At 41.6% G+C, this 21,612-nt stretch overlaps 1 protein-coding gene across 1 annotated transcript in view; it reads left to right on the forward strand.

Moving 5' to 3' along the window:
• Positions 1–6,190: 6,190 nt before the first annotated feature.
• LOC309601802 (soluble lamin-associated protein of 75 kDa-like) overlaps positions 6,191–21,612 on the forward strand; it is a gene marked incomplete at both ends in the record, with an annotated part of 33,199 nt that continues 17,777 nt past the window's right edge. The window contains 2 exons of the mRNA XM_082334933.1: positions 6,191–6,232; positions 20,086–20,217. Coding sequence (XP_082191059.1) covers positions 6,191–6,232; positions 20,086–20,217 — 174 coding nt within the window. The remainder of the gene's footprint in view (positions 6,233–20,085; positions 20,218–21,612) is intronic.

Genomic DNA, 21,612 nt, shown 5'->3' on the forward strand with positions numbered 1-21,612 from the left:
ACTTGTGTGGGATTTGCCACTCCAGATGGATCCCTATAAGTCAATGAGGCCCAATGAGATTCATCCCAGGGTACTGAAAGAACTGGCTGATGTCATAGCAAGACCTCTCTCAATGATTTTTCAATGCTCTTGGGAATCTGGGGAGGTCCCAGTTGACTGGAAGCTGGCAAACATTGTCCCAATCTTCAAGAAGGGCAACAGGGATGACCCTGGTAACTACAGGCCTGTCAGTCTCACCTCTGTGACTGGTAAAATTATGGAGAAGATTATTCTGGGAGTTATTGAAAAACACCTGAAAGACAATGCAGTCATTGGTCCCAGCCAGCACGGATTCACGAGGGGAAAGTCCTGCTTGACCAACTTGATTTCCTTCTACGACAAGGTTACCCACCTAGTTGACCAAGGGAAGCCAGTCGATGTAATCTTTTTGGACTTCAGTAAAGCTTTCGATACTGTCTCTCACAGTATCCTCCTGGACAAAATGTCCAGCACACAGCTGGATAAACACATCATGCAATGGGTGAGCAATTGGCTGACGGGTCGGGCTCAAAGGGTTACAGTAAATGGGGTTACATCAGGCTGGTGACGAGTCACTAGCAGGGTTCCACAGGGATCCATCTTGGGGCCAGTGCTCTTCAATATCTTCATAAATGACTTGGATGCAGGACTTGAAGGCTTGTTATCAAAGTTTGCCGATGACACAAAATTGGGAGGAGCCATGGACACTCTCGAGGGCAGAGAGGCCCTGCAGAGGGATCTGGACAAATTAGAGAGCTGGGCAATCACCAACCGTATGAAGTTTAACAAGGGCAAGTGCCGGATTTTGCACCTGGGACATGGCAACCCTGGACGTACATACAGACTGGGGAACGAGAGGCTGGAGAGCAGCCCCGTGGAGAGGGATCTGGGGGTTCTGGTCGACGGCAAGTTGAACATGAGCCAACAGTGTGCCCTGGCAGCCAGGAGGGCCAACCATGTCCTGGGGTGCATCAAGCACTGTATTGCTAGCCAGTCGAGGGAGGTGATTGTCCCGCTCTACTCTGCACTGGTGCGGCCTCATCCTGAGTACTGTGTGCAGTTTTGGGCGCCACAGTACAAAAAGGATACGAAGCTACTAGAGAGTGTCCAGAGGAGAGCCACAAAGATGCTGAAGGGTTTAGAGGGGAAACTGTATGAGAAGCGGCTGAAGTCACTTGGTCTGTTCAGCCTGGAGGAGACTGAGGGGAGACCTCATTGCGGTCTACAGCTTCCTCGCAAGGGAAGGAGGAGGGGCAGGTGCTGATCTCTTCTCCCTGACAACCAATGATAGGACCCGAGGGAATGGCAGGAAGATATGCCAGGGGAGGTTTAGGTTGGACATTAGGAAAAGGTTCTTCACCCAGAGGGTAGTGCAGCATTGGAACAAGCTCCCCCGGGAGGTAGTCATGGCGCCAAGCCTGACAACATATTTAAGAAGCAATTGGACAATGCCCTCAGACATATGGTGTGAATTTTGGGGTTGTCCTATGCAGGGACAGGAGTCGGACTTGATGATCCTTGTGGGTCCCTTCCAACTCAGGATATTCTATGATTCTATGATTCTAAGCAAAATAAGTTCTGAGTGGGAAAACAAAACTCATACAGTACTTGGAGGAAAAAGGGAGATTTCAGGCTATGAAATTGGAAATTGAAAAGGAGGTGTTAACTTAGGAACTGTTATTTCTGTTACATGCTGTTGGATAATGAAAGTTCTGATGACACAGAAAAATCCTTTTGTGTGTGGAATAAGCTGACCAGAAATGGCGATGTTTCTAGCTTTAGTACAGGAATACAAGAAGAGAGAAACAAACTTTGTTATGGGATTGTGGAACACACAGACTTTTGCTAATAAGTCACATGGATGGACTGAATATCTCATCAGTAGATATGACAAGATGAAATCACTTTTACTGGAGTGAACGTGGCTCTGCAAAGGATGGCAAGGCTGTATTTGTCCATGCCGTGGAGGTTGGTGGGAGAGGTGAAAGAAGAGAAAGCTGGAGGATAGATGTACCTGACATAGCTGTTTGATGTGCTCTAAAAGAAACTGTCAGTAAAAGGAATTGCAAGATGTACGTTTCTTTCTTTACACCTTTCTTTATACCTAATTTAATAACACTCTCACTTTTAAGATTTGCCCTTTTCTAGGAGTGAAAGGAAAAAAATACAGCGAGATGGTCAGTGGCTGTGATTTTACATGTTTTGTATGCTTGGTTTGTTATGCTTTTGTCTGTTATGTAAATCTTGCAAAGAGTAGATGATTGATTGTCCCTTTTTCCAGATGGGTTAGGCACTCCTGAATCATTAGCGATAAACTACTCATTCCTTCTTGGCTGCCAAATCTTGCTGGCCCTACCTGTGCACTTCAACAGGTGTGTAGCCATCAGAGCTCCCCCAGTGATGTCTGCCACCAGTCCTTTATTTGTCAAACCCATGTGTCTCACTGGTAACTCCCAGTATTTTGCCTGTTAAATTCTTGATTTTCTCTAGTGAGAAGTCCCAGAATCACTAGCTGTAACATCTGCTAACAAGTATATTTCAAGGAAAATTTTTTACGATGAGTGTGGCGAGACACTGGAACAGGTTGCCCAGAGAAGTTGTGGATGCCCCATCTTCAGAAGTGTTCAAAGTCAGGTTGGATGGGGCTTTGAGCAACCCAATTTAGTGAAAAATGTCCCTGCCCGTGGCATGGGGGTTGGACTAGATGATCTTTAAAGGTCCCTTCCAACCCAAACCATTCTAAGTACATCATATGTCACTGGAACATATGTTTAGAGTACAATTCACAGAAGCTGTACCAAATGCATGGTCAGATGCATATCTTGTAGCTACATAGCATGCTTGTATATTAGGTCATTTAGCATATGATACTCACGAATATGACACCAGGAGAACTTGTTACCTTTCCTTTGACTCCTTCTTTCTTGGAAAAACCTTTAATCTAGAAGTCTACCTAGGCAGTCTGTGAGCATCTCCCTCACTGGAGATTTAAAAAAATATCAGCTTAGATAAACATCTCCCAGGCTTGGTCTTGTCTCACTGCAAGATGGGCTGTATAATTTGTTGAGGTTCCTTTCAATCTGACATTTCTTGGAAAGTATCAATTACTCTAAGAGACTGGAGAGAGAAGATGTGAAAATATGGGGTAAGATGCTAGACCTTCCACTTCTACATTCTCTCTATAATGCAAAGGTTTTACAAAAGTATTTAGTTGTGGGAGCATCTCCTTTTCTTGTACACTACCATGGCTGTGATGGGGTATGGTCTTTACTGTAAAAATTGTCATGGCGACCCAAAATGCTGAAGGAGAGCTAAAGGCCCCTTGTGGCAGGTGGGAATATGCGTGTGTGTATAATCTATTGCATATATATGCAGGGGATCATTCCAGTTCTATGTAATGTAATCTATAAGATCCCCCATTGCATATATTTAATGTTATTGGTGTGAGTAGTCATATTAGTAAGGTTGAACATGCTTTTAAAAATTTGCAAGGTAAACATGATATAGGAGAGAAGAAATGGATACACAAACTCACAGTGAGATTAATATGATTACCAGAAAAAGCACTAGCCATGACCAAGCATCTTTTGTCAAGATTTCTATAAGCCTCACAACCCAAGTTAAAGAGAAATCAGAAAGTGGGTATTTCTTTGCAGATTTTGCAAGGAGGTTCTTCTAGACATAAAAGAAATAATAACAATAAAAAAAAAGAAAATGAAATGCAAATCTATTTCTAAACAATATTGGAGGTGACCTGTGAAGGCAATAATTTGTTGGAGGAAGGAATAATAAGATAATAAGGGACATATTTTTATTAAATTACATTGTGTATTGTTAAAGTTTCCTTATCTCCTTTACAATACCTGGTAAATAACCACGACAAAGTCGGATGAAAAATTTTTCACAAAAAAAGGCCCAGAAGTTCTTGGTCCTTCCATGAAACTGTCAGCAAAATTGAAGAAAGAAACCCACAACCAATTTCTAGGTTCTTTCCTCATTTGTCATGAAAGCAAAAAATACAGGAAGTGGAGTTACTAATTTTAAGAATTTCCCGACAGGTTTAAATTCCAGTCTTCACCCATTAACATGTCTTGTTTTCTACTACTATATATTGCAGAACAATTTTCACTATGTAACACTGCGTAAATAAATTTTTCTGTCTTTCTTTGAAAGGCAAGTGCAAAATATAATCAGTATTATTCTAATTAGGATAAAAAAAAATAAGGTAACATAAACCTTGGTCCTGCTACATAGAGCTGTATGAGTTGACCTTTGAGCTCACAAGGCTTCTTGATGGAATAAGTGTGTTTTAGTATGACCTAAAGGTTATTCCTACATTAATCTCTTTTTCTGTAGCCAACAGACCTTTGTCAAAGCTTGGCCATAAATGGATTTTTAAGGTAATCACTGTATTTAAAAAGTTCTGTTCATGCTGTCTCCCAAAACCCCTCTGGTAATCTGATAGTTTCAGCAAAGTTACATTATTTTGGACAAGCATGTGGTAGGTAATCATTATTAATGCACTGAATCACTGCTCCTCTGACCCCTGGAGCAACAAACCTATCTTTGGCAAACAGCATTGCAAAGTCAATGAAATGACTGCTGTCCTTCACATGGGGCAGTGACCTCATTTTGTGCTCAGTCTCCTCTGTCCCAACGATGTCACCACAGCTGTGCACCTAGTACTTCCCCAGCTCAGCGCAAAGGATCATACACTGCAAAGCAAGGGTACGTTGCATAGCCTAAGTCAAGTATGAGTGCTGTCCTCCCACAAGAACCTTTGTTTTGTTTTGTTGCTCTTCAGTTCCCTGGCATGCAGGTCTTCTTAGGGGTGGATGCTCTGGTGCCACAGCCTATTGGTGGTCAGTGTTGGGGAACAGGGCTGGCTGTTGGCTGTTTTCCTTTGGAAAACATGCTCCTGCTGTAGTCAGTACCCTGGAACTGACAGAAGCAATTTAATGAGGAACTTCTAATCAGGAACAATTAACCTTGAAGAAGAAACAAAAGACTGATAAAAAGGAGTCTCCCGGTCATGGGGCTGAGAAGTTGCCACACAAGAATTAAGCCAGCAGATTGCTGGAGACACCTGGCCTGAAAGAAGAAACAGGACACCACAAAACAGTCTAGCAAGGAAATACCAAGATAAGCATGAGAAAACAAGGCCGCTGATAAAGCCGAAGTGAGAATCACTTGAACCATGAGTGAACTATTCTAATTAACATAGTAAAAACCACACCTCCAGCAATAAAGCCCCCGGCCCAAGCAAAGACCCCTACCCACTGAGCATGCTCTGTAAATTTAAAACACACTGTACCTTTAAGTAGGAGACGAGGCTTGCGAGAACCAATAGAAGCAAGGATGAATAAGCGGAATGGTAAAAATACTGATAACAGCTACTCAGAATGTATAAAATGTCACTGTATGTTAACCAAGGTGCACTAGCTTTGTGGAGTTAACACCTAGCACCCATTTCTGCAGACATAGAATAAATTGATATCTCGACTCTGTGTGTTATTCAGCTTTTTGCACACCGGGTAAAAGAACCCTGCTTTTTTGGGACAACACTGCCAGTAATTCCATTCAGTTGGTCCCCCAGTTTGGTGAACAGGAATAGTGGTGAGGCCTCAGGCTGGATCACGGTGTGGGTGTCTGTCAGAGATGGGGAGGTAGCCCTTACTGACCATGGCCGCGGGGCTGCCTTTCTTGCAGAGGGGATATTTCACCCCTAGTCTCATGGCAACCTGCCTAGCGCTAGGAGACCACGCGTGGCCTTGCTCCTTCCTCCCTGTGGATACTACTGAGCTCTGAGGCAGCCCCAGACTCCCTTTGCATGCCTGGGCTACGGGGCAGGTACCACCACCCCCACCATGGCAGGCGATGGTGTGGGTACCACCACTGCCACGGAGGCTAACCATGGAACAGATACCAGGGCTGCCGCCATGGCAGGCGATGGCGCAGGTAGCACCACCGCTGCCGCCATGGTGGGGGACACGGGTACCACCGCTGCTACCGACGGCTGTGGTACCACAGGAGCCGCCATGGTGGGGGGGCGATGGCGTGAGGACCCCGGCAGCCGCCATGTCGGGGGGCGCGGGACGAGCGGCGGCGGCTCGAGGTGTTGCAGCGGGAGTGCGTCAGCGGCGAGGGGCGGGAGGGGAGGCCGCCGGAGGAGATGATATCAGGCGCCGGGCAGCAGGACCGGGGGAAGCCGGAGGTGATCCGGAGAGTGCTGTGAACGCTCGTCCTCTGCTCCTGCCGCCGCCGCGAGAGGCTGCCTGGCCGGCTGAGGTAAGGCGGCGGGGATGTGAGGGGTAACCTACCGGGGCGTCACCGCTTCTCCGCGCAGCCTAGCCGGGCCTGGCTAGGCGAGTGGAAGGACTTGGCGGCCGCCTGCTGCGGCCGGGGTAATAGAGGCAGGTCCGGCCCGCCGCGCCGGTGGGCGGGCCAGAGCGGCCGCTGCCCCGCGGCCCCTCATCCGCGCCCGCCGCCGCGGCAGGCCCCGGCGCCGCCTTCCGCGGGTGCTGCGCCCCCTCCCTGGGGGCAACGCCCGGCCTCCGCCGCCCTCCGCGGCCATCGCGGTGCCGGGCAGGCTGGCGTGGCCGCGCCGAGCCCGTCGTCGTGGGGGCCGCCGAGGCCGCGGAGGGGGGCAGATGCGGCTCTGTCAGGGCTCGGGCGGGCAGTGGGGCCAGCCAGGCCCTCTCGCGGCGGGGGGTGGCCCGTCCTGGCCTCCTCGGCTGGGCCTGCCGTCCCTCGCCTCGCCTGGCCTCCGCCCGGGCGCCGTGGGGCACGGGCCGGAGCTTGCGTGGTGCCAAGTTTTCTGTGAGTTTTCAGGAAAACGCCCACGTTTTGGCCCAGGCCACTCCGTGTTGGGTAGGGCCAGTCATCTTTTGTGGAGGCATCTATTGTAGCATTGCAATTTACGTATTATAGCCACACACATATATGAGATCTATTATATATACATATATCTTTATGCATATATATGAAAATAAAAATTGTAATGCTGCAATAGATGCCTCCCACAAAAGATGGCTCTGTGTGTGCATATGTGTGAAAATACACGTGGACGCATAGTCCCACATACACACTCTCCTGTTTTCCTATATGACGTGTGGGTTTTTTTAAATTTTATTTTGAGGTAGGGTTGATTCTTCCCTCTTAAAACAAGGGGAAGCATTTTGCCTAAGATATCCATTGATGTAGCATTGCTATCCTGCTTATGGAGTGTTAAATCCAGCCTGAGAAAGTGGGTTACTTTGGGAGCTAGAGCAAAAGGTTTTACTAGCATTAATGGAAAACAAAATATACTAACTCACTGGGTTTAGATACATATTAGTGTCCTATTTAGAGGAAGCAATTAAAGAGTGATCTTTAAGCTGTTTTGGGCTGTGGTGTTTTCAGTATTAATAATGAGAAATTTGGAAAACTACCCTTTGGTGTGGAGACACTGTCCAGCTGATACTTGGTTTTTTGTGTGTGTGTGTGCGTGCCTGCGCGTGCAAGAGAGAGGAGGGAACTTTTTCTCCTTCCTGCTTAAGTTCAGATACTTGTTTTGTGTGTTGGGCCATGCTATTGGTCATAGTCTGGTATATAACCCACCAGTTTTTAAGGGGAATAAGTATTGTGGCAGAATGATCAGTATAATAAAATCAGTGCTGCTTCACTGGAGGACCTATAAAAGATTGCTGCAGATCAGAGTGAGTGTGGTCTCTCCTCTCCTCAAAACTTTTCCTATGGGAACTGAATGCATCTTCTCTCTGTTTCCTTAACCACACCAGCACCTTTCTTGTTGTTTAATTGACTGCTTGATTTAAATATTGAAGAACTTCTCACTTCTTGTCTTAACGGTGGCTAGTAAGAAAACATCTTAGCACCTACTTCATAGAGGAAAACATCAGGGCAGAGAGATGTTTATACTATAAATGTTTAAATTCAAGTGTTATTAACCTCAGTGATCATCTCAATTTCAACACTTTTATGAATGAAAAGCTGATGGGGACTCTGATATAGCAGACTGGTGTTTAAGTTGCTTCCCCATTCCCCTTTCCCCAATCTGATCTTACTTAGCATCTGCTCTGTGTGGAAGCAAATGTTTTACAGTGCCTTTCTTTACTGTTGTAGAAGATGAGTAATTAAAATGAGATTCTATTCTACTTTTCCAATGAACTATCTCCAGCAATGCATGATCAAGACACACAATACCAAGTCTTTTTGGAGTGTTTCATAACCTAGCTCCTTTACAAAGAGGCATTACTCTGACAAAGGACTCGTAAAATATTCTTAATTTCTTCTGTATGCATATTAAGATAGATAACATTAATAATTAAAAATAGTTTTTTTTTTTTTTACTCTTATTAGTATTGCAAAAATAACACAACTCAGAACAAACTTAAAACTCTCCTTACTTATCCAAACATCCTATCTGTGCAGGTTGGTTTAAATAGTTGTAATTGCACACCTATTACAGTGCAGAATCTTTGCCAGTGAAAGATGGATGGAGTTCACTTCAGTGTTAAGTCTGGCATTTAATAATGCTTTTGGTTTTATTTTTAAATGTGAAAAATGGAAATGTTTGATACGAAATCACTAAGAGAAGAACATGGAATTCGGTGGTATTAGAGAAACTCATCAAAGTAGAAGAGCCTTTCACTTGCTTATGTTCTTAGGTATAATAAGGCATGGTTTATCAATATCTCATACCAATCAATGAATATCAAGTAGTAGTAATCATTTAAAGGTGTTACCAATTACATTTATAAACTTCAAATACAAATAGTATTTAGAGCTGAAGTGAAATGTACTTATGCTTATTTTCACATTGCTATTCCTTAAATATTTCTGTATTCAAGTTACTAGCTTCTCATTTCCTCACAGATAAATACTTTCTTTCCTCCAGCCCTACAAGGTTGTAACCTAGTCATCAAATTGTATCAGCTATACATTCCAGAAAGCCTTAGTCATCCTTTGATCTGTAAAATGTAAAGTTTGGGGCAGCTATGGTAGAGGTGCATGCTTTTCTTTGGAACTGTTTTCATCAGTGAATGACTCTTGGATAGTCATTTTGTAAACTGTTTAATAACAAACAAACAAACAAACAAACAAACTTTTTCATACAATAGAAATGGGTTTTTAAAAAAAATAATCAAGCAAAATTCAACCCTCCTCCCAAACTTCTGCTTCCGGCTGTTTCAGTATGGATTAAACAATCCTGAGTGGAAAAGCCTGCTTTAATGTGTTTCCCCTACTGCATTGTTTTAAATATGACTGAAATGGCATATGCAGTGTCTTGATAGCTCTTCTCTGGCATTCTTGCAGTTTTGTTTGCTATTGCTGACTTTTTTGTTTTGAACAATGGGATGTGACAGCATGTATTTATTTAGTCATTATAGATTTAGTTGGTGTTCTCTAGTGAGCCTGAGATTTCAAAGAAGCTTTTAAATATCTCCCTAAAATATGTAAAAGGATCCTTCCTCAAAAGAGGGATGAGCTTTCAAATCTTCCCTAAAATCTCACTAAAATTAGTGAGAATAGTCAGGATTAACATATCTCTTTCTTTGTTTTCAAAGTTAATTGGAAAAACCTACCAATGTTCTAAATGATATATCTATATATACTTAAATGATTCCTTGAGTTGCAGATCTAGCAAGATGGATTTGTCGGTGTACTGAACTGTTTGTTGTACAGCTATTCAAAAATAGCATTTTAGATTTTTGATTTGTTTTCAAATATGGGTTGTTCCTCTCTTGGTCCTGTACTTTATTTTTGTAGTAAAATACTATCCTATGATTTTATTATTACTGTAGAACAGGGGACCTGCGTATTCACAGTGGCAGTGTCTCTCTCTTCTGCTTATGGTTAGAGCTTGTTTATGGGCCAGGGTGAATTGAATTCACCGTTATCCTTTCTTCTAGGCTTCATCAAAACATGTAAAGTAAGGGTGGTTAAATAGGTTTCTTGAATTCTGTGGAATTGCTGAAGAGGAAGAATAATTGGTAAAGGTGTGGTCTCTGTCAAATCAGTAGTCCCTGAGGCAGTGCTAGAAGAATACACCTTGTTCAGAAGTTCTAGCATAGTGATGGTTGTGAGTCTGCTGCTGCACTGGCCTTTCCCAAGCACTGAATATCGATGAACTTCGAATGGTATGGAATGCTGCATTAACCATAACTGATTTTATACTTCTCATATACCAGATGTAAAAATGTGAAATGTGTTTAGGTTAGCAAATGTATTGCTAGAAGACCAATCTTTTATCTAGCTCTTTTGCAGGTAGCAAATCCTGCAAATATAAAGGCTTTCTAGCTTGAATAGCATTTCTCACAGCTGTTGTAGAATTAACCAGGAATATTCATAATTTTGGGGAATTTGAATGATTAGTGAGTTGATAATAAAATAGTTGGGGATGTTAATAACAATGTAAATGTTATTACAGTGCAGCACAGACAAAGGATTTTAAAATGTTGGAGTATTTTATTTCTTTTGATACTGTAGCATTGACAGTTTATGCTGTCAACCTTTACTCTGAAGCTGCGGAAATGAGTTTTCTGAAGAAGCAGGAGGTAACAACCTGATTCCTGCAACTGAGGCTTAAAGCTGAACACTAATTTAGGATTAATATCATGAGTTAGCAGTGCTGATACTGTTCCAGTAATTTATACAATACGGTATGGTGATGTGTTCAGAGGTATCATTAACTTGCTTATCTTTGTTCTTAACACACCCCTAACAAACAAGTAACATCTGTATTTCTAGAGAAAATAAGTTATTGAAGCTTTTAAGGTATTTTTTCAAAAATTCAAGTACATCCAGGACAGGATGGCCTGGGTACTAAGAGGTATAGCTTAGAAGTTTGAAGTGCACAAGCATGTATCACAGTGCAAAGCAGGGGAAATGCAGTATATTCACAGAAACATGTAAGTTCTTGGATGGATGTCAGGATAGTTGATGATGGAGATGAGGACAGGATGACACCAGGGAGGAGGTTGTATGTGAATTCCTTTCTGCTATTAGAGACATTCTTGCTAACATTCTCAGATGTAGAACTTCAGTCCTGTGGTAACATGTTCACTGATAGCTAGTGAATGCATGTTAACGAATGTTTTTTATAATGAAGCTGTGATAGGTTGAACTAAAACAGCAGTGGTTATACCCAGACAATTGTGGGGAACAAAAATGAACCGTCTGCAAGCATGAGACTGCTGAAAGCAAAGGCAAACAGAGAGCTGCTCAGGAATGTGCTCTGTCTGCTGAGGAGTTTGCTAAATACTGGTTTTGATGGCAATAGGTATGGACAGCAGGGAGAAGCGATTCATTTTGGGGAAGACTGTGTGCCCTGAGATGCTGCCTGTTTGTGTGGTCCCATTGAAAAGCTTAGAGAAGAGGGATGTAAGTCAATTGATGTCTGAAGAGATTCTTGAGGGCTCTGAGCAATTAAATATTCTTTTGATGTTTTATTCTTTCTTCGTTCTGGGAACAGGAATTTTACATAAACAAGAAATACCAGACCTTGTTACTTATTTTTTTTTTCTTCTAGCTGGAACAGCCTACAAGATGCCTGACTCTTTGCTAGCTTCTTAGTCATATTGATGTTAGATTTGAATTTGCATTTCTCAAATGCTTATTTTTCAGAGGATGGAGTTTAGTTCTAGTTCATATGTGCCTTTTTTCCATCCTTCTCAAGATGGGATGAGGAAGACAAACATTGACTACTGAATCCAGCTGTGAGCTGGATTGGAGTTGGGATAGTCTGTGTGGCCTTTGTAAAGGTGAGGAAGCATTGGTGCTGTTTTGGTTGGACATGTGAAAATGCTTGCGCCTTCCATTGTATTTGCGAGAATGGTATCTGTCACCTGGGATGGTAGCTTGAAATATCTCTTCACAAAATGACTGGGCTCAGACTGACACTCAGTAATGATTTCCTCATCATGTCTGTGGCCCAAGCATAGTATCCGAAAGCTCTGATTACTTGCTTTGAACATTGTTCCTAATGTCTGTGGTATTCTTGTCATCTGACTTTCACCCTATGTTTCTCTTGAGAAAGAACTTTTTTTACCTTGTCTTTCTAGTTATCTGTGTCCCTAGCTCTCCTCGTGTTCTTTGATCCCATCCAGTTTTGATAAGTCCACAAACTGCATTGCCCATGAAGTTCATTATTTTACGCTGTCAAGCTTTCAGCTGCGTGCAGCTGAAATAATTTGCTACTGTAGAACATTGAGTGCAAATAGCAGGTAAAATTCAGAATTCGCTCATATTCAATGCCATATTTTTAACCATCTGTCATCTTCTGAAGATAATTGTAATAACGGTTGGAGATATCTGCCTATTCCCTTTCTGAAAAAATCCAATTCTTAATCTACAGTAAGGTTTAAATTCTTACTGCTCCAAATATGTTATACTTATTGTAGTGCTGACTTCCAGATTCTGATCCTCAAGCTATGGTAAATGGTCCATAGGACTCAAACTTCTCAGTTCTGTGTGCTTGCTGGTCTGCAAGAAAGTTTTAGGGTTGACTGACAGGGATCTGTTGTTTATCTGATTTCCCTGTGTATTGGGTTTGTGTGGCAAGGTTTTGTTAGCAGGGGGGTCTACAGGGGTGGCTTCTGTGAGAAGCTGCTAGAAGCTTCCCTTATGTCCGATAGAGCCAATGCCAGCCAGCTCCAAGATGGACCCACTGCTGGCCAAAGTTGAGCCAATCAGCAACGGTGGTAGTGCCTCTGTGATAACATATTTAAGAAGGGGGAAAAAAAATGCACAACAGCAGCCAGAAAAGAGGAGTGAGAGTATATGAGAGAAACAACTGCAGACACCAAGGTCAGCGAAGAAGGAGGGGGAGGAGGTGCTCCAGGCACCAGAGCAGAGATTCCCCTGCTCTTCAAAAAACCAAATGATCTCATTACAGTATGAGACTCTGTAGGTAAATGTAGATAACAGGTTAGTAGTTTGTATACCGAAGAACTTAGCCTTTGATTAAATAGGCTATGTAATCAAATGCCTAATTTTAATCACTTGAGCAAAATATCAGTGGTGTTACACAGGTGCTTAATCAGGCATATGCTTAGGAACCTTACCTACCTAAGGTGGGTTTGAGAGTGATGTTGCAGAATATATTTTCCTAATACTACTCTGCCACCTCAGTTTTGACAACTGGTAAGATTTCTGTCCTGTTTTCATTAAAGCCATAGAATTTTGTAGTTGTTAAGAGATTAAATTTGCAGAAAATATGACTGCTATTTAATAAAAAGCACTCTTTAATGGTGTTGCTTATACTTTTGTTAAGAGTATCTAGTTTTGTGTTAGTACATTTAAACTGGCCACCGCCGTTAAAGACAACAAAAAAAGTTTTTATAAATATATCAGTGACAAAAGGAGGGCCAGGGAGAATCTCCCTCCTTTGTTGGATGCAGAAGGTAACCTTGCCACGAAGGATGAGGAGAAGGCAGAGGTACTTAATGCCTACTTTGCCTCTGTCTTTAATAGTCAAGCTAGTCATCCTCGGGTTTTTCAGGCCCCTGAGCTGGGAGATGGAGATAGGATGCAGAGTGAAGTCCCAGTTGTTGGAGAGGTGGCAGTCACCCACCTGCTTCTCCACCTGAATGCTCACAAGTCCATGGGGCCAGATGGGATCCACCCGAGGATACTGAGGGAGCTGGCAGAGGAGCTTGCCAAGCCACTCTCCATCATTTATCAGCAGTCCTGATCAACCGGGGAGGTCCCAGATGACTGGAAGCTAGCAAATGTGACGCCCCTCTACAAGAAGGGTCAGAAGGAGGATCTGGGGAACTGCAGGCCTGTCAGCCTGACCTCGGTGCCAGGGAAGGTCATGGAACAAATCATCTTGGGTGCCATTATGCAGCATGTGCGGGACAACCAGGGGATCAGGCTCAGCCAGCATGGGTTTATGAAAGGGAGGTCCTGCTTCACTAACCTGGTCTCCTTCTATGACAAGGTGACCCGCTTAGTGGATGAGGGGAAGGCTGTGGATGTTGTCTGCTTGGACTTTAGTAAGGCCTTTGACACTGTCGCCCACAGCATTCTCCTGGAGAAGCTGGCTGCTCACGGCTTGGATGGGTGCACTCTGCGCTGGGTTAAAAACTGGCTGGACGGCCGAGCCCAGAGAGTGGTGGTGAATGGAGTCAAATCCAGTTGGCGGCCAGTCACAAGTGGTGTTCCCCAGGGCTCAGTATTGGGGCCGGTCCTGTTCAACATCTTCACTGATGATCTGGATGAGGGGATTGAGTGCACCCTCAGTAAGTTTGCAGATGACACCAAGTTGGGTGGAAGTGTCGATCTGCTGGAGGGTAGGAAGGCCCTGCAGAGGGACCTGGACAGGCTGGATCGTTGGGCCGGGGCCAACTGCATGGGATTCAACAAGGCTAAGTGCCGGGTCCTGCACTTTGATCACAACAACCCCATGCAACGCTACAGGCTGGGGGAGGAGTGGCTGGAGAGCTGCCTGGCAGAAAAGGACCTGGGGGTGTTGGTTGACAGCCAAGGTAGGCTATGCAGTACTTGACTTCAATTTAACAACTTTAACAGCTTAATCACCATAGGAAAAGTGAAAGAAAAAGTGTACCCCCCCACCCCCGCTACCAAAACCTTGCCACGCAAACCCAATACACTGTAGAAATGAACTTTTAAATGCTTTTTTAAGACTGTATTTTTTTAAATGAAATTAATATAATTTATTTAAACTTTGTTGGTGGTGTTTGTTTTTTTTTAAATTGAAAAGAAAACACATGCAAATACTGTTGGTTTTTTTTTTTTAATATATGGAAGATGACTCCTTTCCTTATTCATGTTTCATTCCACAAGAGAGTGGTCGAACCTAGTCACATAGACCTTTCAACCATAATTCTTGCTGATCTCCACTGAAGTTGTGGTTTATGCCAGGACTGGAGAGTTGGATTCTTTATGTAGATTTCATAATTCTGTGTTATACAAGTAAATGAAAATAAATCGTGGTGGCTAAATAATAAATGGAAAGGATTGATTATTTTTGTTTGTTTATTTGCATTCAAACCAACAGCTTTGATTTGTGTTTCTGATAGAAAACCAGAGCTGTCTAAGCTTCAAGCAGATTATGGATAATGTGGTTGGCATATTAATCTAGAACTCTTGGTGGGCATTGACAACAATTTCTAGATCACTGTCCTGGTTTCCTTAAGAACTTTCTATTTGGGATTTTCTAGGGTATGAGTAGATGTTATTTGGGGGTTTATATTTCTATTTAAAAAAAAAAAAAAAGGCTTTTTTCCTTTTAGGAAATACCAAAACCCTAAACCAGAGCAAATTTATCCGAGTTGGCAAGAACTTGTATTTAAGATTGATGCGTCTATATTCTCTAAAAATGTGAACAAAAGCCACACTGCAGGAAATAATATTTATATCAGTGGTATGGTGCAGATAATGGTTTGAAGCCTACTTAAGAATATACAAAAGCAAGCTTTTTGAATTAAACCTCAAGAAAACCTACCCTTAAATATGTAGTTATTTGAGTGGGGAGGGTTTGAGTTGTCTGTTAAATATGGCAGATCAAATACTGTATTATTGTTGCTTCTTAAAGCATGTACGGTTTTCAAGAAATCATAATATATACTCTGTTGTTTAAAAAACAACTTCCCTTTTCTAAAATGTCTTCCTCTTCCCTCAGTCTACATACATTATATTACAAATTCAAAATAAATAGTTTTAAAAGAGATGGGGATATTTATAAAACATAAAAGTTTTTTTTACAATAGTGGTTTAAATAATTGTTAATTATGGGACAGGTTTTCTCTATGTATTTCAAACTACAAGACTCATAATAAACCAGATAGGTACTCTCTATAAGTATTTAAATGATTAATTATCTTAGCATAAGTTTAAAATTTATTTATTTTTATATTAGAAAAGGATAACTTTTTTACTTATTTGCTTCAGACTGTATTTGGATAGAAACAAGAAAAAAGTTCAAATGCACAATACATCTAAAAACACACACCCCACCCTCCCATTTGAAGTATTTGATGTTGAATAAAGAAGAAACAAAAGTGATGAAAATGTTTTGTGTATATGACAGCTGGTAGTCTAAGCAAAGAAACATTTATGTAAGTTAGCTGTTAATAGAATTAGTGTTAGTAGAACTTCACAATTTTCACAATTTTAGAAGTAGCAGATGTCATGTTGAAGCTTAGTTGAAGCTAGAAAGGTAAAAATATTACTTGAAAAAAAAATTTTTTTTTTTCAACTTTTATGTGGTTTCATAGCTTTCACCAAACCAGGAATTGGATGTTGCAAGGTGGGAAACTAACAGAGCAAAACAGAAATGATGTTCCTGCTGCTCTGATTGAGAAGATGATTGCTGGTTTGGTGCATTGTCAGATCTGTTTCTGGAGCATAGCTTGTGACTTCCATAGTCCTGTGGCTTGGTTTTCTCTGTAACATCAGCAGCTAGGGTATATATGGAGATATATACTTAATTTGTAATTTAAGTCTCTTCTTACAATGCTACCCCAAGTGTAGGTAGTCTGGGAGATTATGGTAGGATTGTAATTTTAAGATAGAACTTGGTTCAAGGTGCATGATGATTCATAAGAAGTGTATGGCAGTCCTTGAGGAGTTCTGTGATCCAGTACTTCAGCACTTGTTTAAATAGATTAAACCTTAGGTCAGGCACTATTACGGTTTACTTTTTGTCAGAGTAGGCCAGTACTTCATCACAGGACTGGACCTGTTGTGCATGTCCTGAGGGCTGGGGCTGGATTAATTGTCCTGGTTTAGCAGAAACGTTCTACAGGTCATAGCTTGAGCACCCTGGTGTCTGTTCTCATAACTTCAAATTTTAATGAAAACTACTTACATTTATTTTTATTTATTTTTAAACACAAATTTAAATCTGGAGATTGATCACCTGCTATGTAGCTGTTGATTTAGTTTTGCACATATTTGTTATACCATGCATGTTTATCTGTGCCAGTTATGTTGAAAGGTCCTTGGTGGATTGTTTGTGATTTTTTTTTTTAAAGAAAAATGAGCTGTGCAATTAAGTCATGCTGTGTAAGTAATTGTCTACTTCCAGTACTTGTAAAGTTTTGATACAATTTGTGTTTGAGTATTTCATGATCTCAGTAAAGTATTTATCATACTGGTCTCTCTGAGGTAATGATTATTCCCATTTTATGGATGAGGAGTTCAAGCAGATCAAGTAACATGTCTGTGTTGTGCGATTTGGTATACTACTTATATAGAACTTGCTTAACATAACTTGCTTAGCATTAGTAGCTAAATTTGCTGAAACCTTAGGCCGCAAGCTGTGAACTTTCATCCAGATATGCTGATCTTTTACCTAGTTAAGTAAAAGAAGGCCCCAGAGCTGGTTCGAGCTGGAAGATAAGGAACCAAGGAAGGCTGCTACAATCATCGGCTGACACAGTAACCTTAGAGATAAGAGAAGAAACGGCTTGCCTAGAGACAATGAAGGGACCCAATGAAGAATGGGAAGACCCCAGACCCTAATATTACTATTGGTCCAAACTGTTGTGTGAGGGGTGTGAAACTTAGATTGTAAGGGGAAAATTGCCCAGGGATTTCTTTGTTTGGGGTCCCTCCCCGGAGGCACCCAGCTCGAGCTGCTCTGCATGTCGGATAAATAAACCACTTATTTACTCAGCGGATTGGCAAGTCATCTTCAAGCAGGAACCTAGGGCTGAGCCCTGTTGATGGTGGCATAATTCCTGCAGGTGCTGTAATTCCCTCAACATGTGCCGAGGGTGTTGACAGTGGCATAATTCCTGGCAGATGGTGTAATTTCCTCAACAGTCTGTGCTAGAGCTGGAAATTCATCCTGGTGCCTCTAAATCCTTGGCTGGCAGCCTAACCACTTAGGCTTCAGTTCCCCTAAGATAAAGGCACCCCAAGCTGTGTTTAAGCCCTGTGACATGCTGTAAGAAACAATATAGCTTTTGGTTTCTTATCTTTCTGTTATTTTGTGGTACTCAGTATTGAAGGTCTGCAGGGGGGCGACCTGATCTCTTGATTCTAAGAGCCTGCCGAAATCCTTGCGTGGCCTGGAAGCTGCATGGACTGTGCATCTCTCCTTTGTGCACTTCTAAGATGAAATAAGGGTTGCAGCTATAATTTATAATTAAATCAATTTCCAACATTGCCCATTTATTCTCTGTTTAAGAAAAATTATTTTTTTCTATCTTAATGCTTACGGTAATGAAGATTTTGTGAATAAGGAGCTGCCTCAGTTGCACAGGAATGTGTTCACTCATCCTGTTAAATGTGGGTTTTGTTAGTGTTCCTTGAATTGATCTCTGTTATCCTCTGGTGCTGCAGCTGTTCCTAAAAAAAGGATGTGCCATTTCTCGCATAGTAGCTTGCATAATGTTGAGAAGGGGGAAAGTGATACAATTCCACATTAAAGCAACTGTTGCTCATGTGAGTTTATTACATACAATCTTTAATCCTATTATGTGAAATGATATGGTTATGAAGAGTGTAAGATTTATTTTCTTTCAGTTAAAACATGAAAAGCATAATTTGCCTCATTTAAAAAAACAAAATAAATTTAATTTCCCTCCCTCCAAACACACACACACTTCTAATATGTTTTTGTGCAAATGGTCATGATGAGCTTGGTTGCTTAAGGCTACATCATGTGTGCTCATTCAGCCTGACTGTTAGCTAACCAATTGGAGTGGTACCCCATGAGCAGAGCACGATCCTGCAGTGTGTGACAAGGATTTGACCTGACAGTTTTACGGTTGTGGAACACGTGGAGGCTTAGAGCAACAAAAAAGGGGCATGACAGACTGCATGGCAGAGACCTGTACTGTTCCTGCTGCCTCTGTGGAGAAAAATGTGTAATGCTCTTGTCAAGGAAAACTGAAAAGCTATTTTCTCTCTCCCTCTTTCTCTCTCATGGCATTACTCAAGAGACTGTCTAGATGTGGACCCATCTGTATTTTTAATTTTTTAAAGACACTGACAAACTGGTTGTGTTTTTTATGAGGGAAATGTATTAATTTATTACTGTTGGCAGCCATTTGATTTGTCTTTGCTAGGTTGCTTTGCCTTTCAAAATGAAGATGCTTGCATTTTGAACTGTTAGACTACTCTCTTATGCTCTGCTGTAGATCAGAGTGGGACTTTTCCAATCTAAAGAGATCCCAGTGTTCCTCCAGAACAGATTGAACTCGTGAACTTGTGGTAGCTCGTGCTTATGAGAGTTTGGGCTGTAGCTTGAAAGGGGCTGAGGAGTCTGTATCTGTGTATAGTTCTATAGACCTGGAAGAGCCTTAGCTGAAGAGCACTCAGTGGATTCCAGGAGCTCTTGTTCATCTTAACTTGACACTGCTCTGACAAGGAGAATTTGAATCAAAGAGCTTTCAAGGAGCTATTGCCACTATGGTTGGTCTTCAATGCTTTAGTTTTTGTCTTGTCACCTCCTTAAAGTGTCTCTTTAGTCTGTTGTGGGCTCTTGTTTTTAATGAGCTTGTAGCATCTCCTGTTCACAGTTGAAATGCTTTTGGAAACAACCAACTGGTAGGCACACTAACTGGCCAGTTGTAGAGAGAAGTTCTGAACAATGCTTCTGTTTCTTCAGAGATGGATTTCAATGCAAAGTCTCCAAAATAAATGAACTCCTCCTTCCTGTTGTTATCTTTTGGGCTCTTTACTTTTTATTTGCTTAATCTGTGGCTTTAAAAACATCAGCTGGGAGGGAGATAACAGCCTGTCACCTCAAGGCAGCATGAGGTCTATTGTAAATGTGCTGCAAACAGAGGGGTTATGAGTTGGAAATCTGCCACGTTTGGGTCTAGGGGGATCTATGGGCTAAACCCTTCCTTTTCTGCTTATAAACACAGATTGGGTTTGTGTATCATTTTACAGACTGGACATTAATAGGCACCATCCTAATCAAATGCCTGGAGCATTTCTCCTTTCTGGCTCGGACATAGAGGGCTCTAGAGAGCAGCAGAGGGGGGTGTTCAACAGTCTTAGTTACATGTTTAGTAGGAATATGTAATAAACTGTGCATCATATCTCTCAAACTACCTGCAGTAATAATGTTGGTTATTTCTCAAGATGATGGCATTCCCTGTGGATATGTTGAACAGTCATGAGGACTTGGAGAGCTCTGCAGAGGACTACTTGTCTGACCTTCGGTGTGGGGATCCAAATTGTCCTGAATTCTTGTCCCTGCCAGACCACGGCAAAGTAAGAACCAGCAAATACCTTAGTCCCAGTTTTCTTGATATACTTGTAGATTTAAAATATTTAAAATATCCAGTCCATAACTATTGAATTACATCATTATTTTAGCAAAGCTTTTATATTTTCCAAATTCCTATTTGTGTGTTAAGCTCTACTTTTTTTTTATTCTGTAATTGGGTTTAAATTTGGGCATCAGTGACTATTTGCTGCTTCTAGGCAATGGATCTGTATGCATTAAGTAATTAAAAAAAAAACAAAAACAAAACAAAAAAAAAACCAACAAAAACCCCTTAAAATCTCAACTGATGAGTCAAACTCTTCCCTAAAAACACTAACTCACATAGTCACAAAAATCTATCATCATAACTAAGGGGTTCATGATTTACTGAAGCTAACTGGCTCTCTTTGTATCTCAGTCCTTCAGTGATCTTCATGGTTGGGTTCAATTCTTGATCAGCAAGTTTCACTAATTTTAGAAGTGATTCTTTTCTTCTTATCTGAAATATTCCCTGTTGTTGTTGGGAGTTCTAGTAGAGGCTGGCTGTGACACTTCATGTTTTAAACACTTATCCCTTGAATGATGTTAGTCAATGTTGGTTTTGTCTAGATGAGCCTTTCTAATAGAACTAATACCAATAAAAGCAATGGTGTGTAACTTTAATGAAAAATAAGTGAGCTGAGAGGATTCTCTGTGGGAACAAAAGGTCAGTGCTGCATATTCCTTGGCAGGAGCAGAGTCTTGAGTACTTTCCTGCATTTCTGCAGGTGCTGTATACCTAAATATTTGTCTGTATTAACATCATTGTTTGTGGCATAGCATATCATAACCTTAAATTGGGTAAGCAAGTCTATTTACCACACCATTAATGCCTGTCTAGTTTTTATGCATTAATTAAATATTGAAAACGTGCAAATTTAAATATCAAAATGCATTTTCACAAAGGTCCTCAACTCCTGAAAGGTGAATTGATTTGACCCTTCTCACGTCGTTCCTGAGGAAAAGTCAAGCAGACAAATTTGGAATTTCTAAAACATGTGCAACTTAAGGGAAGAAAACCCTTTTGAATCCAACCTTCCCAGCTTGGCATGTTAGGGCTCATGTTAACAAACAGCAATTTTGCTGTGCCAGTTTGTTTCTGTGCCTGACTGCCTGCCTCATTCTTCTGTCAGCTTTGACAGCTTGTGTAGCTGTGGCAGTTGAAGTGATCATACTGCTGGCTCTTTGCACACCTTACTTCAGTTGTGCACATAAATGCAAACTGCTGACAGCAGAGAGCTGTAACAGTATAAATTGCTGTAGCTAAATCTGCCAGAGCTTGAGAGTCAGAGCTCTTTATAATGTAGTCTGTCTTTAGGAAGAAAACATCTAAAGTAAGGGCCAAGGTCTGATACTTGTCT

The sequence above is a fragment of the Platalea leucorodia genome (assembly GCF_965183815.1).
Source record: "Platalea leucorodia genome assembly, chromosome: W".
Taxonomy (NCBI): Eukaryota; Metazoa; Chordata; class Aves; order Pelecaniformes; family Threskiornithidae; genus Platalea; species Platalea leucorodia.